General features: G+C 49.0%; 1 protein-coding gene across 1 annotated transcript in view; it reads left to right on the plus strand.

Moving 5' to 3' along the window:
• The window catches only part of ZFHX3 (zinc finger homeobox 3), a 234,879-nt gene that overhangs the window by 112,338 nt on the left and 100,790 nt on the right, over window positions 1-21,751 (plus strand). The window contains exon 4 of the mRNA XM_080937029.1: window positions 19,861-20,092. Within this exon, the coding sequence (XP_080793155.1) occupies window positions 19,861-20,092 (232 nt within the window). The remainder of the gene's footprint in view (window positions 1-19,860; window positions 20,093-21,751) is intronic.

Raw genomic sequence — 21,751 nt, forward strand, 5'->3', positions numbered from 1 at the left:
AAAGGTAGCTGGTCTCTCTTTCCGCACTCAGCAAACACAGGTGATGCCCTCATCATTCCTGGGCCCCCTTTGCACACAAACGTCTGCCTGATGACTGAATTTTTGCCTTGGTAGTCAAGGCCACGATTTGCAGGTTTTAGTGACCTTGAAAATTCAGAAACCACATGCAGTTTTTACTTAGGGTTAGTAAAACATTATAAGCACTGTGTTGGGGGAGCATCGAGAGTACACGTCAGTCTTCTAACAGCAGAGTTATGTGTGGTGTCTAACGAGCACTTCAGGCTCACTGACATCCGCAACCCTCCTCTACAGTGTAGAAAATGGGACACACGGAGAAGTGTCCCATATCCAAAATGCTTGGGACCCAGGCATGTTGGCAGTTTTGGAATTTTCTCAGAGGGTTCGTATATACATATTGAAATATCTTGTGATGGGACCCAAGTCTAAGCATGAAACCGATTTGTTTCACACACACACACACACACACACACACACACACACCTTACACACCTTAGTAACTCCACACGGAATCGGTGTCAACTGTGATTTATCACGTGAGGTCCAATGTGGGATTTTCCAGTTGTGCCGTTATGTCAAAGGTCACATCTTTTTGACTTCAGAGTGTATTGGATCTGGGATGTTCAGCCCATGCACCCTTTAAAATTCCACCTGAGCTTCTTCTGCCTTGAGAGTTGTGAGCGGGACCCCACCATTACTGATGAGGGACAGCTCCACTCGCTGTGTTCCCAGCTAAGATACTGGCTGCTTACGAGAGAGACCTTCCCTGCTCAGCCTCAGAAGAGGCTCAGCATGTCGTCAGTAGACTGCATGTGACTTGGTGCCTTTCTCATGCCGTCTCTCCTGGCAAAGAACGGGTCATGGCCTACACTGAAGAACATGGGGGTTCTTACCCACACATCTGCTTCCTTGAAGGAACTTGCTCTTTCTTTCTTTCTTTCTTTCTTTCTTTCTTTCTTTCTTTCTTTCTTTCTTTCTTTATCTATCTATCTATCTATCTATCTATCTATCTATCTATCTATCTATCTATCTATCTATCTATTTGTTTGGTTGGTTTTAGATGACCCAACATTGAACAGTAGATATCAAACAAACCAGCATGTTGGTATTAATGAGTTACTGAGCTCAGGGGCATCGCCTGGTTCTATCCTCTTTCTGGCCGTCACTTTTTCAGAGTCATGTATATTGTGGTTAGGATTGCTCCGGTTCCCCCTGTATAGCGGTAAACTTCTATGTGATGGGTGGAGAGGCCCGTTTGTCCCCATGACACGCAGGCTGAGATGATCTGAGTGAGCACTGTTGATCTGTGGCCTTTGAGTGTCTCTCACACTGGTGGCTGGAGGGTTCCTTGGCCCAGCTTTAAGTAGCTACAAGAGGGCTGCCTCTGTTGGAACTCATGAGAACTTGAGAATCCAAATGTCCAAAACAGAGACAACAAACTGGCATTTTAAGGTAGATGATACACTACATCTACTTCCCAGAGATACACTAGTGTGAAGAGAAACTCACCTCTCTTATGAGATATTTTTGTTTACTAATATGATAACCAGGGCGTGGTGGTTCACTTCCTCCCCCAGGAGCCTCGGTGGAACATGGTGATTTGTTTCTTAATGAAAAGCATAGGAAAGGCCTTCCAAAGAGTAGCCAGTGGAGAAATCCGGCTGATGCCGTCTCAGCCAAGTGATGAAGGTCTGGGCCACTCTTGAGTGATCTTAGATTCTTCCTCATGGTGGGATGTCGAATGGGTTCCTTCCCTCATCCCGATGACCAAATGCTTGGCCAAAAACAAACCTGAGAATTGATGATGTTTGGCTCGTGGTTTTCGAGGGGTCATGTGAGGCCATTGGCCCCATGATCCTGAGTCCAGTGGGAGGCAGAACCGTACACACCATCACTTCCCGGAAGTGCCACCGTACCATGACTCTGTCAAGGGATGAAGCTGTTGCCAAATCAGAGCCCTCGGGATCTAATTGCCTTCACAGGCACAGGAAGATGTGTGCTTCACCTTTCTAGGTGTTTCTTAATCCAAGCATGCTGACTATGAAGGATAAGTACCCCAGATGCCTATGGCGTCTTCAGAGTTATCCTGTGTGGTGATCATAGTGTCAGGGTCATAGGGAAACAAGACTAAAGCCTCCCTGCCCCCCACCCTCCACCTCTGTCCCCCACTAGGGGTGCTGCCTTAGTTCCTAAGTAGCGCTCTTTGAAAATATCCGGGCCATGGAGTTCAGGGACATACAGACAGCTCAGTACCAACGTGGAGTCCCAACTTAGGTCACCGGTGTGAGTGGAGAAACCGAGCAGTCCGGGTTCAGGGGCATCAGGTACCGTTCATTGTCCCTTCCTTACCCGACAGATACCCTGGGTCAGATGGAGCCTGGAACTATCTGGTGACTCTTCTGTAAATATGAATGGACTGTAGCCCGAGAAGCTAAAAGTCAAAGAAACAGAGCAGTGCGGGTCACGCTGGTTTTAGAAACGTTTAATGAGTTTAAGGCAGGAGGTAAAAGTGGATGCCACCATGACCATGTCCCCGGGACAGTGAGCTGTTAAATGCTGGTGGCTCTCCTGGACTCCCTTCCAAGGGCAGGCACATAAATATTTTTTATTAAATGTTTTTCAAAGCCCTTTTACTCCCATTCTGATTACACGCCTTAGAAGTTTCAGTGATAGTGCGGACCTCTCCCTCCTCCTACCGCTCCTGCCCTGTCATTCTAGACCTGTTTGATACTTCCATATGACTTGTTTAAAGTGACATTTGTTTAGCTGTGCTAAACTCAGATTCCTAACCCATCCAGGTTCCCTTTATATTGCCTCTGCCCTTGCCAGTCTTTAGAATGCCTCCCAAATTAGCTAGCATCATCCGAGAATTTAATTAACTCGATGTTTACTAACCCTCTTCTTTCAAGATAATTAATGAGGATGTTAAGTGACACGGGGCCTGATAGGGCTCCCAGTGGCACCTGAGAGGGCAGCTACCAGAGTGAGGCTTTGGCGGGGTGGAGATTTCCCCCCTCAGTTCTCCTGCAGCCAGCGGTCCAGGCCCTGTGACCACACGAGGGGCAGGCACCAGGGCCACATGCTTGCCTGAAGTCAGGCTTTCCCACCTCGACCTTTCCCGCTCGCTTTCTGCTTTGTTAATTAAAAAGCCCGTTTCTCTCAGAGTGGAATGCTTATTTTTTTCTCGTTATTCCCCAGACAGCGCCTTCATTACCAGGCTTGAAATTAAACTAGCGGAGACCGCACAGGGTTACGATTCTCTTTTGTTTCTGTCAGAGTGGTAGTGCAGCCTCTTCTGTCTTCCACTTTTGCACCTCCTTCCCCTCAGCTTTTCCACCTCAATCCAGGTAGCCCGAGATTACCCTCCATCTAGACTTGAGTGCTTGCCTGCTGCAAGCCTGCGGCATCCAGTGTGGTAGCCCCCTCAGCCCCTTGACACTTGTAGCTGTTGAACACTTTGAAATGTGACCACCATGACATTGGATCGGAACTTTAAGTGGTACTCACTATGCTGGAAGTCTAAATGGTCTCGAGTGGCTAGTTGGCGACTCTACTCTCCCCCACCCCCAGACTGGTGGCCCCTTATTTGTGTGGGCTCATCTGTGTTGGGTCTGAGGCAGTTTGCCAACCTTCTCCGGGGACTTTCTCCTCAGGTAGAGTCAACTGATTGCAACATGGTATCCAACAGACTGTAATTAGGAAGGTGAGTTTTCTGAAGGAAAAAGATGTTACTTTCTAAATCCAAATGTAAATGACTTGGATTATCCGTGTCACTGAGCGCTTCATTCATGCAGATAATTGAGAATTGACGCTGTCCTTTTCCCTCAATTACTTCCTGATAGTTCCATGTGGCACAATGGGTGAAACTCGGGGGCTGTTTTTAAATAGCTATGTTAATGTCCTCATTAATTTTACCATTTTTCTAACAATTAACAAATATTAACTCTTGAGGCAGAATTAAGTTGGCTTTCCCTAGGCAGCCACATTTGCCGGGTAACTCCCTTGCCAAAAGACTGTAGCGAGGCTCAGCTTTTCCATCCTTCTCCTTGGCAGTGAGTAGGTGACTCAGAAACATGGCGGTTTTCAGGGTGATCTTGTACTGGATCATCTACAGTGTAACACAGTGTGCTGTGACAGATGGTGAACCAGGACCATTCCATGACCCCCATTTGTCGGCCTCACAGTCTTTGCAAATGGTACAACGTAGGGCTACATATTCAATGCCCACAGGGGCTGCAGGGGCTTATCATGGGTAACTGAGGGGGTGCATGGCGCCTGCCTCTTCTTGTCTGGATATGGGGGTGCAGCCTTTCTGCTGCCTTCTTTTCTTTGTTTCTTTCTCCTTTTCCTCTTGTTATATTCTGTCCCTTTTGAGGCAGAAAAATTATGATTTACATAGGCAGTTGACACATTTTTAAAAAATGTTTACGAGTAATTAAAAATCCTTAACATCGAGCGTCCCACCACTCATGGGCAGAGTTCCCATTTGTGGCCAGTTTGCCTCCACCGCTGTCTCCTAAGCGTCAGTCACAGTATGGGATGAACTCCTTATAGGTCTGTTGACTTGTGTTTTGGTATCATTAAAATGTGTGTGTGATCACACATTTTCCAAGTCCATCCCTGGCTTTCAAGGCCTTCCCCAGCCTTCTGCTCTCTTAGGAGGCAGGAGCATGGGCGTTTGGAGAGACACAGACATGACAGTCACCCAGGTGTCACCTTACACCCATGCTCCCTTGGCTATACAGAGTCTGTTCCTCTCCCGGCTCTCAGAGAGCATCAGCATTACTGTTATTGGATCTTAGGTTTGGTAAATATGAAGTCTGCTTTCAGCTGTTGCTCAGAATAAATGTCCAGTCGTCACCCTTCTCCCACTTGGATTATAGAAGGGTATGCAAAATGTGAGGATCACATGACCCAGGGCACATTTACGGGGAAGCTCTGTGAAAAACAAGGGCTGGCGCGTAATTATTCTAAAGTCGTTTCCCAGTTTGGAGCTGAATCATCTCGACTGGGCGTTTGCCTTGGGTTTCAAACGACTTATTTTTATAGAAAGCTTTCAAGCCTTGCCCTTATTAAGTTTTGAAAGTTGGAAGTAACTTACTTGTGTGTGTGTGTGTGTGTGTGTGTGTGTGTGTGTGTGTGTGTGTGTGTGTGTGAGAGAGAGAGAGAGAGAGAGAGAGAGAGAGAGAGAGAGAGAGAGAGAGAGTCAGTGACAGACAGAGGTGTGTGTGCTGTCTCCAGTCTTCTTTGAGACCAGGCTTATGGGTTTTTACGTGACGGGGTAAAGTTTTCAGTTTCAGATCAGTACCAGTATGTACTGATACCGAGGAGGAAAAGCAGACCGGCCACTTGTCTTTTATACATAAAGTTTTATTGGTACACTTAATGATCTTCTCATCATCGTCCACCATTGCTTCGTCGCAGCGCCAGAACTGGGTGACTGTCACAGAAGTGTGAGAGGGACAGCCTCTGAGGTGTTTGTCCTCCAGTATTGACAGAGTTTCCTGACATCTGGTCAGAATGATATGAAATGAGTCTTCTTAGAGGACTGTTTTAATCAGTCCCGGGGAAACTGGATTAGACCTTATGCTACTCACACCGTCCTTAAAATGCATTTGGTATCAGCCTGGCTGGCTCTGGTTTATCCCTGTGATCTGAAGAATTTGCTTATTAGATGCCAAATGCAGTGACCCTGGTTTCATGGTAACTCACCCTGCCTCAACCCTGTGCCATTTTGTTCTGGAGACTGAGTAGTCTTTGGTGTTGCTGTGGTAAGAACACCCCTCCCCAACCCCCAGCCCCCCAACCCCGTTGAGTGCATGCAGCTTTTGGTTTTGCTAAAATCAGAATGCTTTCTCATCCTGAAACCGTGGGTATTATTCTAAATGTTAAGTAATAGAGCTCTCTCCAAAGACAAAGTGCTCTCGGGTCATTACTAGCCGAACTCCATCTTGATGCCGTGAGATAGGGCCTAAGTACTGCCGAAATGGGCCGGAAGGGTGACTCGATGAAGGTCACGTAATAACCAAGCCCTTTGGCGTTTTGTGTCATCTCGTGAGTCACGTTGCCTGGGAGGAGTACAGCCAGCGCCAGGCCGGCACCTGCAGGACTCCTCCTGCCCAGGGGCAAGCTGGTCCTCTAACAGGTTCCTCCCTGGGGACCTGATGATTTCACTGTTGAGGTAGGTGAATGAGCAACTGAGTAATTAACCCATCGCCTTGTGGAATTGGGACCCACCGCTGTGAAATTAGACATTGAGGGTAGGTAGGCTTTTTGAGTTTCCTGTTTGAACTGGTCACCACCAGCTGCTGACCATGGCTTTCATCTTGCCTTAGCATTTATGAGGTTTTCACAGCGACTTACTCCCTCCAGCCTGTGGTAGCACTTTCCCTCCTTTTATAGTGAAAGACGCCACTGGGTGCCAGAGGCCACCTGGCCCTCCCCAGTTCTCACTATGGGCAGATCTGGGTTCTGTGTGTTGAGCTCAGTGTAGACAGGTGCATAGTTCCTGCCTTTAGAGGCCTCCCAGTGTCCAGGGGGAATGTTCCACATTCTCAAGGCAGACGGTCAAGGATCCTGAACGACAGTGACAGAAGTGTGTGGAGCCTTCCAGACTGAGAATCCAGACGGGAAGGTCTCACTGGATATAGACAGAGATGCGTGCAAGGGGTGGTAGCTGTGCTGGAAACAGCACAGGAGGAAAAGGCAGAAGCCAGCATACAGTGCATACAGAGAGTAGTGAAAGTAGCTTGTAGTGGGTGGAGAATGCTCTCTCTTGCTTCCGTGAGCGGTCAGAAGCATGAGGTAAGAGAGAGGGATGTGCCGAGATGAGCGGAGTGAACATAAAAGCTGGGAGAAACAAAACAGTGATCCTAGTACTTTGGAGGCTGAGGCAGGAGGATTGCCATGAGTTTTGAGGCCAGCCTGGGATACCAAAACTCGATCCCAAAGTAAACCCAAACTTTGACCGTGACCACAAGCTGGGACTGGCTATCAGTCGCCCTGTCATTTGGTTACTTTTCCTACAAAGTACCTCCGTTCTAAGATTTGAAGGTTTCAAGACTTAAATCTTTAGAATGCCACCAACCCCAGAGAGTTTAGAAAGATGGCAGTTCTTGATTGGCAGAAACTTATTGACATGGTCCAGGAAAGGGAGCACAGCCAGGCATGAGTTCACATGTCACCATGTCTCTTTCTGGTAGGAACATGTGTGGCATCTTCCTGAAGCTTTCTTCAGGGTGTGGTGTCTCAGCTACCTGCTTTCTGGCCCTATCTCCCTTTTCTTCCTTTTCTCCTCCACAAGCTTTGCTACCGTTTTACTCCAGTGAATTCGCATTTCAGTGCTGGGAAATGCCTGGGATACACTGCAGCAGGGTTTGTAGACTCTGCCCAAAGACATGCCCCTGCCCCATCAAGCCCTGGCCTTTCACTGGTCTAGCCGTACTTCTTGCTTGGTTAGAAGATCAAGTGCCTGTCTCTGAAGAGAGGACATCTGGATTATTGTTGGACCAGATGCTGCAAAACCTTCCTGTGTATCACCAATTAAAAATGAAGTTTCCTGGGACTGGAGAAATGGCTCAGTGGTTAAGCAGGACTTGCCGCTCTTCCAGAGGACGCCGGTTCAGTTCCCAGCACCCACATCACGTGGCTCACAAGCACCTATTAACTCCAACTTCAGGGGGTTTATACCCCCCTCTTTTGGTCTCCATGGGCATACATGTGGTATACGCTCACCTACACATAAAGTATAGCATTACATTAAACATAAGTTTAAAAGATGTTTTGTTGGCAACTTTGTCCTTGGTCCAGACTGTTTGGGCCTCCAGGGGGTGGCCTGCTTTGGGTGGAGCTGGCCAGCCAGGCAGGAGGCTGGGGACATAGATGAGAGGGGAATGAGAGCACTCAACAGCAGTGGACTTTGGAGCCCCTGTTGGAAGCGTTCCCCTCTCACCCCTCATAGGTCCTAGAATTCAAGGGACTTGAGAGACTTGGAGGGTCAGACATGTCCTCGGGTACAGACAGATCTGAGGACAACCAAGTGGGGAAAGCTGATGTTGTCTAGACATGCCACCTCTATGGAGAAGGAAGGTGGTGGCTGTCTTCACTCATGAGAACTGGGGAGCTGAGGGCTCACTGTGCGCTCTAGCATTCGTCGGGTCTGTGAGTGCGTCATGGTGTTCTGTTGACCTCCCTAGCCCTTTTGTGTTTGCCACTGATGGATGGATGGATGGATGGATGGATGGATGGATGGATGGATGGAAGTATCTGCCCACACCCATTTAGGGCTCCCACAGTTTGAGCTGCTCTTCAGGAGGCGTCCGTGGAGGCTGCCCTCACTTGCTGACTAATGTGCTCCTTCCCACGGTGTGTGTCCAAGTCTCACACCTAGTTTCCCATTAACAACACAATGTGGTGAACAGCTCTGAATCAGAAAATAAGGCAGTAACAATGAACATAAACATATATATGAAATATATATATATATATATATAATGGAAGGCTGGGACATCTGTGACCACTCACATGTCCTCGAGAAAGGAGGAGGGATGCTGTCTTGAGATTTGTATACTAAAAAGAATTAGGTCCCTAGGTACAGCATTTAAAGTCATTATCTCCTTTCATAAACTAGTGTGTAAGCAAGTAGTAAATATTAGCAAACATTGGTGTTCTCCAGTCCCACACCTTCTAGCTCAGGTGAGGTGGTTTATTTAACCCGGTGAGGTTTACAGGCTGGTTCCTGACGGGTCCTCACAGGGATTTCTCAGCCCTGGGACTCAGAACCAAAGAGACAAAAATTGCTCAGCTGTGATGGGGAAGTGTCCCCATCATCGTCACCCTGCCTTTTGGTTCCTGTGGCATTGTAGCCCATGAAGGGAGTACCTGGCAGCACATCAAAGAGGAAAAAGTCACCAAAACCAGAAAAAGGAGATTGGTGAGCAAAGAGGGAACTGCAGAGGGCCTGCTACATGGAGGAGGGCTGAAATCTGAGGGGAAGGAAGAAGATTCCGACTCCATCAGACAGGGCTTGACAGGCACACCAAAGACCTAGAGTCAGACCGATCGGGAAAGGAGTTTCCTCACCCACTCAGGTTTGAGGACCTCCCACGAATCTGAAGCTTTACTGAGGAAAGAGGACTGAAGATAGGACTCAGACCCAGCTCGAGAGATGCTGCTCACCGCATGGCAGGGGAGCCGGCCATATTGGTTGCCTAGTGTGACGAGCGGGGCACAGAAGCTACTGGACTAATGCAAGTCTGGAAAGGGAGGCTTGGCCACTCCAGAGGAATACATTTGTGGGTTTGTTTGTTTGGTTGGTTTTATTTTGTTTTGCTGTTTTGAACCTGTGCACCCAGACTCCCTTCCCAAGACCTTAAATATGTGTTGTTATAATTTTCAACCAGATGATGACCCTGTTGCTGTCTGGAGTTCGGTAGTGTGGCCAATTGCCTGACCTTCATTGAATGAGTGGATACTTGATCTAGAGTAGTGGGCGTTCTTTTGCCCTTATTTTCCCCAGAGACTTTGCATTCCATAGCAGGCAGGCTATGGGCTGGACTGCATACTTTCTACTCTGAGCCATATCCCAGAGCACATATGTACCTTCTCAGATAGATCTTGAGCATTGACTGTTTCTAATGGAGAGTCAGTGGACCACCATTCAAAACACATGAAAGGTCCTCTGTATTGGAAGCCTGCCTTACCTCACCCGTCATGGTCACCAGACAACCTTGCCCATGGTTGTCTGAAACCTGCATTTTCAGGTTTTACCTTCAGAGTTTCTGTTGACCTGGACAAGCCTAAGAATCTCGGAGTCCGGAGTTTCCCAGGAACCCTTGACTCTTGGAGAGTGTCTGCAGTAAGTCAAGCATCCCCGAGCAGAGACATTGCTGAGTTCCTGGTGGGACATCCCTTTAATGGCTCTTCCTCAAAGACTGGGCCAGGAGTAAAGGAAGGGCCTCTTTGTGAGGACTCAGGCCCCTCCAGCGTCCATGTACTTTGTGTGGAGCTGGGACCCGAGCAGTGGCCTTCACCTCTCTCAGCATCCACGAAGAACAACCATTCTGAAGACCAAAGCAGCATCTCAGCCTCAAGGAGTGGCAGATGGTTCTCTGTGTGACCATTGGACTTTAGGGTTCAGCCTTGTCTTCTGCGCCTACTGCGCGGTACCGGGACCCTTCCGCAGGAGGTCCCTGGTGACCTATAAATGCTGCTGAGGTTGTGAGGGTGCTAATCTTCAGGGACACTCCAGCCCAGGGAAGCCAGTAGACTCCCAGAGATTTCCCCCAGCCCAGGAGATACTCTCATCTTTGAGCTCATGCCCAGTGAAGTGAATAATCGATGTCCTCCACTCCGCTGGACAATTAAGAGAAGCAGGAGAAGGAGGGAAAAGTCTTCAGTTAGACCTAATTTGGCACCATATTGTTTTCTGTTAATCTATTTTGCTTTCTGTCTGTCTGTCCCAAGGGATGGGTGCCTCGCTGCTTGCTGAAGCATGCATAACTAATGTCCTCATTAAGGGCTGATCTGTTTATCAGGACCCTGCTAGGAAGCCTGGCTGCCAAACCTAGGCACAAGCTGGGGGCTGTTACCTCCCTCTGGGCCTTAGCCCCACCTCATTAAGCAGGTCCCGGCTATTGATTGGGAGCCTGTGTTTGGAAGAGTCTTACTTACTCCATGCATTATCTTGACAGGTTGATCAGACCTGATTGAGAACCTCTTAAAGGAACGAACAGCTGTAATGGGAAAGTTGGACTCTGTCATCCGTTAGGATGATTCTGGAAGCAAGAAGAACACGGCTGACATCTTGGAGCAATTGTATTTACAATTAACATGGCTGAGAACGATTGCCTCTATTGATCCCCCCTTCCTGCAATTACAGCCCCATTGTTTACATTCCAGCACTTCAGTTATAAAAAGGAAATTCAATAATTATTGCATTATTTAAAGTTAAAGTGCCACAGAGTTTGCTGGCTGCGCTCGCTGGTTGATTTAACGTTCAGTAAAATCCATGCTGAGTTCTCCATCTTGAGGCCAGCAATATCGGCTTTTAATGAGACTTGGCGGGGGGGGGGGGGTCAGTGCACAGGGTGTTTGTCTGGGTTATTTATTGGGGTTGGGGGGCCTGAAAGCAGAGCAGAGAAACCAGCCATGTCATGGTTCATGAGACGATCCCTCTTGCCACAAGACCATCTAGCCTGCCGATGGCCATGTCTTGCTCTCTTGGCAGACACTCAGATCTATTTCCTACAGACAAGTTTCTTTTGCTTTGTTGCTCCTCCGTCTCCCTTCCTGTTCCCTTCAACCTTCTGCAAAGGCAGTGGACTTGGGGGAGAAAGGACGGGCTGTTAACGGTGGACAAGAGGTTCTTCACAGTCAAGTTCTTCTGACCTGTCCTCATTTTCCCTTTCAAGGGAGACATCGAATTATAAAACCAACCCACAGACTGCTTTATGAGTAAGTTAGCCCCTTGGATGTTCCACATCCCTGGTCTCTGGCATGCTGGTATCCCCTGGCATCTCTCATCATGAAGGTGGTACTCGTACCTGGCCACAAGTTCTGGGTGCTCAGGAAGAGGCCCCAAGTTTTGAGTACCAAATTCATGTTCTCGGCAGCAGCAGCTAGGAAGTTGAAGTGTATGGAGGAATCTTAAAGACCCTTCTCTCTCTCTCTTTTTTTTTTTTTTTTTTTACTATTTGGTTGAGAGTCACTGTCCATAGAGCATCTGGGTGGGTGCCTGTAGCAGGGAGGCAGAGCAGAGGAGGAAGCCGGCCACACCCTCCGCTTAGCTGCCACTAGTATGGTCCCTTTCACAGCCCCAAGAAACTTCAGACTACAGGTGGAAAGGCGTGAGGAGGATGGATAGAGCCAGTTGTGTGACTTTTATGAAGCATCAGGAACAGGCCAGTAGCGGGCGACTGCTTCCCAGCGACTTTTTCATTAAGGAGGTGAATTCTCGAGTGCAGGTCTTGCGTGATTTATCCGACATGCTTTTCCATAATCCAAAATTCCCTTTAGGGAAACGGCGGAGTGCAGAGCTTTTTCCGAGCCTTGGAAGTTTTCCTCCCTACTGTGGGTGTCGCCATGTTTTTTCAGCCTGGGTCTCTTTTTCTCTGGCGATTGCTGTTCGAGCCATATCCTCAGCACTGGCATCTGATTATAAATTCTGGCTGAATTAGAACTCCCTGGAAGGGGCCCTGGTAATCCAGGTTACAACAGCTGCATCTGCCCCACAGGTGCTCCTGACCAGTGCCACACTAGAGAGCTGCTGAGCTAGAAACACTAATTGCACCACCATCATCCAGGCCTGTGGTGTGGCACCATGTGTTATGAGGCAGGATCTGGGCTCGCAGTGTGACCATCACAGCAGTACCAAATGTTCAGACAGCCCATCACATTTTCCACAGGATTCTCACTTACGGTTTCTCACACGGCTTGATCAGTGGCCTCTTCGGAGGCCAGTGTGAAGGACTCCATTTTACAGGTGGAGCCAGAGTATGTGTTTGGACCACCAGGCAGCCATTCTCCCTGCCTTTGCCATGTGGATTTTCATGGTGTTGGGGATGCAAATAAGGGAACTCCTCAGAGTGTAGTTAGGATCTAGGGAACTGTGCCTCCCAGCCACATCATCTAAGCCACGCCCTCTCTGTCCTCACCTGGGATAGCCACAGACTTGACTAAGAACAGGACCCTGGATTCTCACTACATCAGCAGCATCCCAATAGACAAAGGGATGGGTAAACATGTGGCAAGGGCCTGAGCTACCTACACCAGCAGCCGGGCATTCTGGGTAAAGCACATCCAGTAAACTCAGAGCATCTCTTCAGTAGGAGGAAGTTGCTCGTGTTCAGGCCCTTCCGACCACAGCATAAACTCTGTGTGTTACGGTTTCTTCACTGTTGACTTTGGCCTCCCCTTTAGGATCCAGGAAGGCATGGAGGTTGGTTGCACTGAAGGAAATGTTAAATGGTCCCCTTTTTAACCCCAAAGATAAACAAGTTCAAAGAGGAACACAAGCAACAGTAGCCTTAATTATTATGAAAGCTCGTTTTATGTGAATCATACGATTGAGTCCCCCCAGCTGTGGGATGAGGAGGTTCGGTTGGTGAGGAAACGGGGACCTCCCAGACTCACAGTGAGGGTCTCCTGCTGGACCAGTGCCCAGCCACAGTGCATCCCGGAGCCAGCCTTAGCAACAGTAGATTGACAAGGATCGGAACAGTATTCTGACTCTTATTTTTGCATGATAAGAGGTTGGGGCATCATTGCCAAGGAAGGTGACCATCTCAGCGAACTGAGGAGGCCACAGTTGTCAGAATTTTGTCCTGGTGAAGGTTGTCAGTTCCAGGGCCTGAGGCAGGCCATTGGCATTTTTTGAAGGATGGTCAGTCCAGTGTTAGCCTTGTTAGGACCTTTCTTCTTAGAGTTTTTCTCACAGGGAAAGGTGTGTGGACTTTATGCTATAGTACCAGCATGTGCCAAGCATTCGTTTTTTTGCATGTTTTCTGTCCTGCTTTATTTTGTTTTCCAGAAATGTTCCTCGCTCAGGCCGACAGTCGACAGAGGGTTGCGTATTTACGTAGTTATTTTTCTCTTAGGATCTGGTGTCTGGCAGAAGGTTCCTAGTACTGAGATTTAGGAACCATTTAGCGTTCACATAGGGGAAGGATTCGATGGTTGGGATCTCAGCCCGGATCCTGGAGTTCGGAAACAGAGAAGAAGCACTCCGGTGGTTTGTTCTGGGGTGTGAGGAGCCTGGCCTAGAAACCAGAAAATAGGGCAGAGTCACCCAGACGATTGATCTAGGGACCATTTTTACTTCTTTTGCTTTTTTTTTTCCTTATAAATCATATCTTATGGTGTCTGCGGGGCTCCTACCGTGAAATAGGGCTAAATTAGCATGCACCAAGGACGAGGGCACCAGTGGATGAAAAGCCAAGATTAAACAGAAAATATGTATATATTTAGGTTGACCTTTCACGCGTCATGCCGAAAATGTGACATTCAGTCTGAAACTAACTCAACCTCACTGATTAAAAAAATTAACCGCCCTCACCCCTGGATGCATCACATCCGATAGGGCTCTTTTTATAGGCGCTCAAGGTGAATGTCTGGGCCTGGGGAACCTCTTGTTCCAGAAAGGCCCTTCGGATCGGGGCCGAGCCCCACAGTAGGCTCTTGGAATCCTGTCCCAGGTTCAGGTCTTCTCTGCTGAGAACAGGTCCTCTCTCCTCAAGAACACTGAGACCTGAGGACAGCCAAGGGACCTCTCTCAGAGTTGGATTCCATGTGGGACAGGAGTCTGCTGTTCTATGCCTCACAGCACGTGAGTGCCCATAGCTTCACTTCCGCTTTCAATGGTGGGGCATATTCGAGCTAAGCTGGGCTCCTGTATATGTTCCCTGTTACTTCCCATCTAATTTTCTGGGACGATTTTAATACTCTACCCTCACTTCACCCAAGTACCAGAAGCCCTTGGTATGCTGCAGTTAGTGCTCCATTCTTCCAGAGGGCTGTTCCGTAAGAGTGCCCCCTCTCTCCCAGCGGGGACCCTCCAGCTTTGTAGATGGAGAAGAGTCACAGGCTCCCCTCACCCGCCTTTACTGAGGTGCCCTTCAGAACCCAGCAGATGACGAGGCCCAGCGGGGCATCCCACCATGAGGTTTGTTCCTCAGGGAGCAAGAGTGGGGCTCACTGGCACGGTTGGTTCACTGGGATGGATGGATGGATGCCGAGAGGCTGCCACCCCCATCAGAGAGCTTTGCCATTGTGTTCTCCTTACCCTCCAAATAGAGTGATGCGATCTGAAGTGTGGTGACAGGGCTTTTCAGGCTGTGCTGGTAATAACAGGTATTACTCCCCAAGGACCCATCTAGTGTGAGTTGTGTGCGCGCGTATGTGTGTGTGTGTATGTTTGTGTGTGTACGCACGTGCACATTTTGTGTCCATTTTTACTTTAAAGGGGCAGTTGTGACCAAACCTGATCAATATTTTATATCCCATGCATGAAGAACCAGATGTTAGAAGTTTCCTTCTGCTGAGTCGGAGGTGGCTGGGGGCGCTCCAGATTTATAGAAATCAATGTTCTCTGACAGAAGTTGGTTAGTTTTCCTGGGAAAGAAGTAACAGGAGCATATATATATATATAATTTTTCCATGATGAATTATTTTCTAACAAGCCCTCTTTGGCTTTCCACGTTCGGCCAGGGTGAGCTCTTACACCATGGTAGTGGGTAGGTTCCCACATGCAGCCCGGTCTCCAGTTCTCCCTTCCTTCTTTAAATACCTCTTTTGTACACACCCTACACGCCAGGCTCATTGTTCAGGGCGTCTCTCTTCAGGGCTCTCGATCTTTAACCAGGTCACGGAGACAGTTGCAGAACCTTGGGTGTTCCCGTGTGAGGGACACTGTGCTTCTTCTGGTGGGGACGAGCATTTTAGAGTACAGCGAGCCAGGAATTGTTATCAGATGGAGTCACATAACGAACCAACCCCTATATGTTTTCACGGAATGCCAACTAGCTGGCATATGCTAGTCTCATTTCCAACAGCTCACCATGATGGCAGCCTGGTCTTCCATTGCTGGCTAGTGGTCATTTAGAGATGTCAGAGATAGATCTATACTGCTCCCAAGTATGAGTCACACTTGGTACCTGCCTCTTCACTCCTAGAAGACTCTTCTGTTGTAAGCCACCTTGCCTTTGTGGTGCTTCTAAGATATCCTTTTGTGCCTTTCATTCATACAGTTTACCATTCATCTGCCCACTCTCCCACCCACTACCCATCCATTCAAATGGTTTACCATCCATCCATCCATCCATCCATCCATCCATCCATCATCCATCCATCCATCCATCCATCCATCCATCCATCATCCATCCATCCATCCATCCATCCATTCATTCATCTACCTACCCACTCATCCACCTGTTCATTCATGAATTTTTCTGGTCATCCATCCATCCATCCATCCATCCATCCATCCATCCATCCATCCATCCATCCACCCACCCACCCACTTATTCACCCGTTCATTCATGCAGTTTACAGTCTGTCTGCCCAACCATTCACACATTCAACTGCTCATTATTTGTAGTACTGGGGATGGAACAGAGCCTTGGTCTCTCGTGAGGACAGTGTTCTACAGCTGAGCTACATCTCTGGCTCCTGCACATAATGTTCTAACAGTCAGGACTTGGAAGACAGTCTAAAGCAATCCAAGCTTTTCTTGCAGTCAAGGCCTCAGGGCCCAGAAAGTTTAGACAGTCCTGGGTTTCACCGTTTGCCATTGAGCTGGGTGACTTTGTATTTTCTAGTTGGTGACCTTACTGTAGTCATTCTTTGCTGTCTGTGCAGGTTTTCTCCAGGGCATGTGAATTTCAGAGTTTGGGTGTCATGGTCATACCGTGGCATTATTAGAATTGAAGGGATCTCATCCCCTGGCCTCTGGCAGATGCTCTAAATGGGTACCGTCGCTGCTGTTGCTGTTACTCTATGATTTCCCTGTTGTTAAGGTTGTTTTCAAGTCTCAGGGGTTGTAGATTCTTAGACTCAAACCCAAACAAATCCCAACAAGTGGGCCCCACCACCATCATCCCTTGAGTCCTAGGAGATCATAACTGCACGAGCACCGCAGCTGAAGCTCTTGCTCGGGTCTGTTCAAACCATCCACGTGACCTGACAAAGAAGAGTAAGGGGGGAAAGGGAAGGAATTAAACAAAACTTGGGTCCCCTCCACCCTAATGGGAGAACTCCAGGACAGAGACAGAATGTCCGTCGGGGAATTTAGGATTTGCGTGGGAGAAAAATTTCCTGCCTGGCGAGGAGAAAGGAGCCTGAAAGGAGGTAGTTCTGTTATTGAGTGCACCAGTGGGATTTGTGCCTTGGTGGATTCTTCATATATTACAGTGAATTTAATTAAATACATTGTGATCCCAATTGAGGGTATTCTAATTAGCTGGGTCAGGAACAAATTATTCTCCCTCCTTCTCCAAATGAAAACATCTCTGCTCTTCTGCAGGGAAGGCCTGTCCTTGGCTGCCTGACTTGTCCCATGGAGTCTTTTTCTGTCTCAGGCCCCACCCGCCCCTGCTGCCTTGCATCAGGGCAGGTTCCCAGGGTGGGACTCTGGGTAGAGGCAGTGCCCCTAGTGAGGAAGACAGAGTCTGGACAGCTGGGCCAGGGGGTGGACACACTCACAGCTGGGGAGTCAGTGGATGGTGTGTGGGGGCTCAGACAGAAATCAGTCTGCTGCAGGCCCTGGCTCCTGGTTGACTCCAGATTGGACAAAACAAGAAATAACAGGAGTAAGCACGGGGGTTGTCACATGCAGGTAAGCAACAGCAGGCCCAGCTTTATAAAAGGAAATTGGAGGTTTGGAGATCTGAAGGGGGTGGGGGAGGAGGATGTATGTGCTCGCGCACGAATGCCCACATGCATGCGTGTGTGTGTGTGTGTGTGTGTGTGTGTGTGTGTGTGTGTGTGTTTGTGCGCACACGAGCTTGCCTTGTTACCACAAGTAGATGGGACTGTGATTCAGGTCTCCCTGTTTTCTTTTATTCTTCCCTACATGTTTTTGTGATGGGTGGCCATTTCCTTCTCCCAAATGTTTCTCCAATGTCAGACAAAAGCGAAAACCAGAGGCAGTTGCACAGGTTGCACTTAGGAACATGAGCTTGTGCACAGAGTGGTTCGGAAATGTCCTTTTACCATGTCATGTTAAAGCAGGAGCTCCCAGCACAGCGGTTACTGCAGTTCAGGACGTATGTGGCCTGAACATCCAGGAAACCCTGGATTGAAGGACAGAAAGGCAATTCAGCTGTCAGCTCCTGTTCGACTCTAGGTCTTAGCCTCCACTTCTGGCTCAGAGACTTGGGAGTCCCAGGCGGCTGAGATGACACCCCTACCTCCACGTTATGGTGCTGCGTTTCGAACTCAGTGCTTTATTGCATGGAGGGCCTCTTCCCTGGGGAACCGTGGAGAGATTAGGAGTTGAAGCTTTGTGAATCTTGCTAAATGGTGATGCCAGCAAAATCTCGGGAGGAAATGGGGCACTCTGGACCCCAGTTGGTTTTTCTTGTGTTTGTTTTGTTTTGTTTTGATGTCGTTTCTGTTAGCTTTTAGTCACTCAGTTTTAACTGAGACTTTAATAAGTATTATTTTGTTAGTCTCTGTGACCCAGGATAGCAGTGTCTATGGTCCCTGTTCCCAGTCCAGGGTCACACCCTCATTCCCAGGAAGATCCCACTGGGAAGTTTAGGTTTCTCAAGAAGCTCCAGACCCTCCTCCTCTTTGAGGTGAGACCCCCCCTCAAAAAAACAAAAACATTGTCTTGTCTCGAACCCTTTCTCAGTCTCGTCTCAGAGAAGAGACACGGAAGATAAACAATGAAAAAGAGAAAACCCACATAACAGGTTATCTCCAGAAGGTTCGTGCTGTAATTGCATTTCCCATGGAACTCTTGCCGGCTCCTCTGGCTCCTGACCGTGGACTTGCTCTGAGAAGCCATTACTTGCAGGGCTCATCACCGCCGCCCCGCACCCCCACCCCCACGCTGCATTTGACAAGAGTCGAATATTCCCGTTTTGAGAAGTGGACAGGGGTGGGAGGTGGACCTTCTCGCTCTGTGTCTGCGATGTCTCCTGCATTCATACTTGCAGACCGGCAGGCACCGTTTTTGTCTTTTTTTTTCTCTCTCAAAGCCTCAGTTGGTCTTCATGATGGGAGGGTCTTTACCCTCTGGTAAACTTGCTGCAGTACCTTGTGGGTACACTCCTATTCTCCATCTGAGCATGTGCAAACTGTTTGGATTTTCCTCACTCTCCTGGGGGACATCAGTTGTGAGCGCAGGAGCCCCAGGGCAGTGTCATCAGATGGGATGAGCTTGTACGGCCACCCTGTGACTTTCAGTCTCAGGGAGCACACAGTGTTCTGAGCACTCTGGCTTTGCCATGCCTTGCCTCACTAGCTGGACAAGGGAAGTATCCCTCCCCTGCCCCACCGGCTCAGAAACTGCCCTCAAGGCGTGGACATTGCACGGGCCCCTCTGGATCAGGAAGGAGGCTTTTGTCGGGTGGACATCCCAAGGCCTGTCCAGGCCCTGGTGACCAGATTTGAAAGCGGGACGAAGGAGCAAGAGGGACGGCCCATCAAGTCACATAAAGCACACGAGGCCTTTACGACATCTGTACTTCCTCTTCCGTGATGCCGGCCGTATGGTGTAGGGGAGGCGAGCTGGGTTCTAGCTCTTTCTCGGCATGTAGCTGGGTTACTTGAGGTCAGCCACTTAAGCGCTGTGGACTGTTTGCCAGCTTCGTGTACACGGAATGGGTGAACTCCCTCTTCCTGTCAGAATAGTCTGAGGTGAGACATGCCCTCTCTACACCAGGAGCAGATCAGTCCTGTTGGTAGCCACCCAGGATCTCCCATTTCCTCCCAGTGGTACAGGTTTGGTCTCAGGCCACAGTCTGTTCACCTCTTCTCTGGGCTCTGTAAATGCTAGGAAGGCCCTGCTAATGAGTACTGTTAACAGGCACCATGGACAAAGCTACCTGGGATGGACCATGTGGGAGGAACATGTGTGCGTGTGTGCATATGTGTGTGTGTGTGTTTGTGTGTGTACACGTACCCACGCACGCATATATACACTTACATATTTGATATCAGCACCCTGTAAGTGCTTGCAGAGAAGACACTGGGGAAAGTAAAACACCCCAGATAAGTGGCCTCATCAACAGCCATCAAGTCCCATGTTCCCTAGTTGAGGCATGGCTCCCTGTGGCCTATGCAGTACTGGAGTGGCTTGAATGACTGACCAAGGATTGTCCCCCTGTCTCACCCCTGCAGCACCTGCAGCAGCATGAGAGTGGCGTGGAAGGCGAGAGCTGCTACTACCACTGTGTCCTGTGTAACTACTCCACCAAGGCCAAGCTCAACCTCATCCAGCACGTGCGCTCCATGAAGCATCAGCGCAGCGAGAGCCTGCGCAAGCTGCAGCGGCTGCAGAAGGGCCTCCCGGAGGAGGACGAAGACCTGGGCCAGATCTTCACCATCCGCAGGTGCCCCTCCACCGACCCAGGTGAGACCTGTCCCGAGCAGGGGGTGGGGCTGCTCATCAACGCGGCTGCTCCTTCCGTCTGACCCTGGCACCTCCTGGACTCAAGGAGCTTGGATTGGTGCCTGTTTTTTTTTTTTTTTAAAAAAGAACCACCTATGTGTTCAACCGCAGGGAACTCAGACGTCTTATTCTGGAAGCAGGCCCATGGCAGGTCTTCTACCCCCAACCCCCACATTCCTCCAGCATACCCTCTGGGTTCTTGCTGCACACTGCCCTGGTAGATGCTACAAGGGAGCCTTGCCTATGTGCTAGGTGTGGTTTGTGGGCCCAAAACTGGGCCCCTCAGAACTGAACTCCAGGGAACATCAAAGCTAACACCTGTAACAGATCCCCAAGTTGTATTTGAAAGGGACTCATTGTCCCGCTGGTGCAGGCTTCTGGGCTTCCTGCTACTTATGGATTGTGACTCTGCGTGGTAGGCTGTTTCTGCCTTCCTACCTTCTCACCTATAGAAACCTTTTCTCTTTCCCTTTCTCCCATGTAACCCTTATTCCTAATGGGAACCCATTTGGAAGGATTAACTCCTCTTTAAAAATTTCTATTTTTTTTAACCTTTCAGTCCCTGTCTCTTAACTTGGCAGTACAAGATTGTCACTTGTTTCTTTCAAAACAATTAAGCGAGACAGGCCTGGTGGCACGGGCTTGTAATCCTGGCAGGGCAGAGACTCCACGAGTTCTAGGCCATTCCGGGCTTACACAGCAAGACCTTGGCTCAGAAGCAAAAAAGAAACCCCATCAAATTAGGCCTTCTTCATTGTTATTCTCTAAGGAAACCCTCGTGATTTTTGAGAGGAAAAGAAAAAGGTTTTGCGGCATATCTCTAGTGTGCAACATTCTATCAACAACTGTTTCTCCTGTAACTAAACCAGCCTTCCTCGTAGTCAGTGAAAGGGTTGTGCTCCCCGCACCCCCATGAGGTCATCTTTTCCTTCACTCCCAGATTGTTTCTCTCTAGGAGAGAGGAGGAGGAGGCTTCTCCTGACAGTTGTCGATGCATGTTCATGGTTCTTGGTCCTCTGGTCCTCAGCCCCTGGATCCTTAAAGCATTAGCCTGCTGGTGTGGCCACACATGCTCCAAGACTTCCCTGGGTGGTCAGTTTCCCAGGTGGTACTTGCTTTTTTGTGCCCTGCCTTTCCTATGATGGCATAACCCTATTTTCCAGTCCTTACTCGCCCTTCACCCCCTGTAGTAGCTCCTCAGCCGATCAGCTCCGTGGAGTGTTAATTGCCAACTGTCAGATGAAGTACGCATTTGGAGAGTTTTCACTTTCTAAAAGTTATATAACTTGTGGGGTGGGGGATGGCCTGGCCTTCCTCCCCACCCCCCTTCCAGGTTGGGACCGCTGGTGGCTCACCTTGTAGTTGCTTCCCTTAATGACTTAGCTCCACGTTTTGCAGCATGTGCCTACTATTTCTTAAACATTGGTGTTTCTGGGCTGCAGGACAAGAACTTTCCCTGCGTGCTGCTCTGTAAACCCATTCGGACCCGCTAGTACATGCCTGCATCTATGCATGGGCAAACACACACAGAACACCCCCCACCCCCGCAAGCACCCATAAGCCCCCAACACATAGTCGTTAAACCCACTCTTGCCCCATGTAAACACATGCTACCAACAT

This window comes from Micromys minutus (assembly GCF_963924665.1).
Source record: "Micromys minutus genome assembly, chromosome: 24".
NCBI lineage: Eukaryota > Metazoa > Chordata > Mammalia > Rodentia > Muridae > Micromys > Micromys minutus.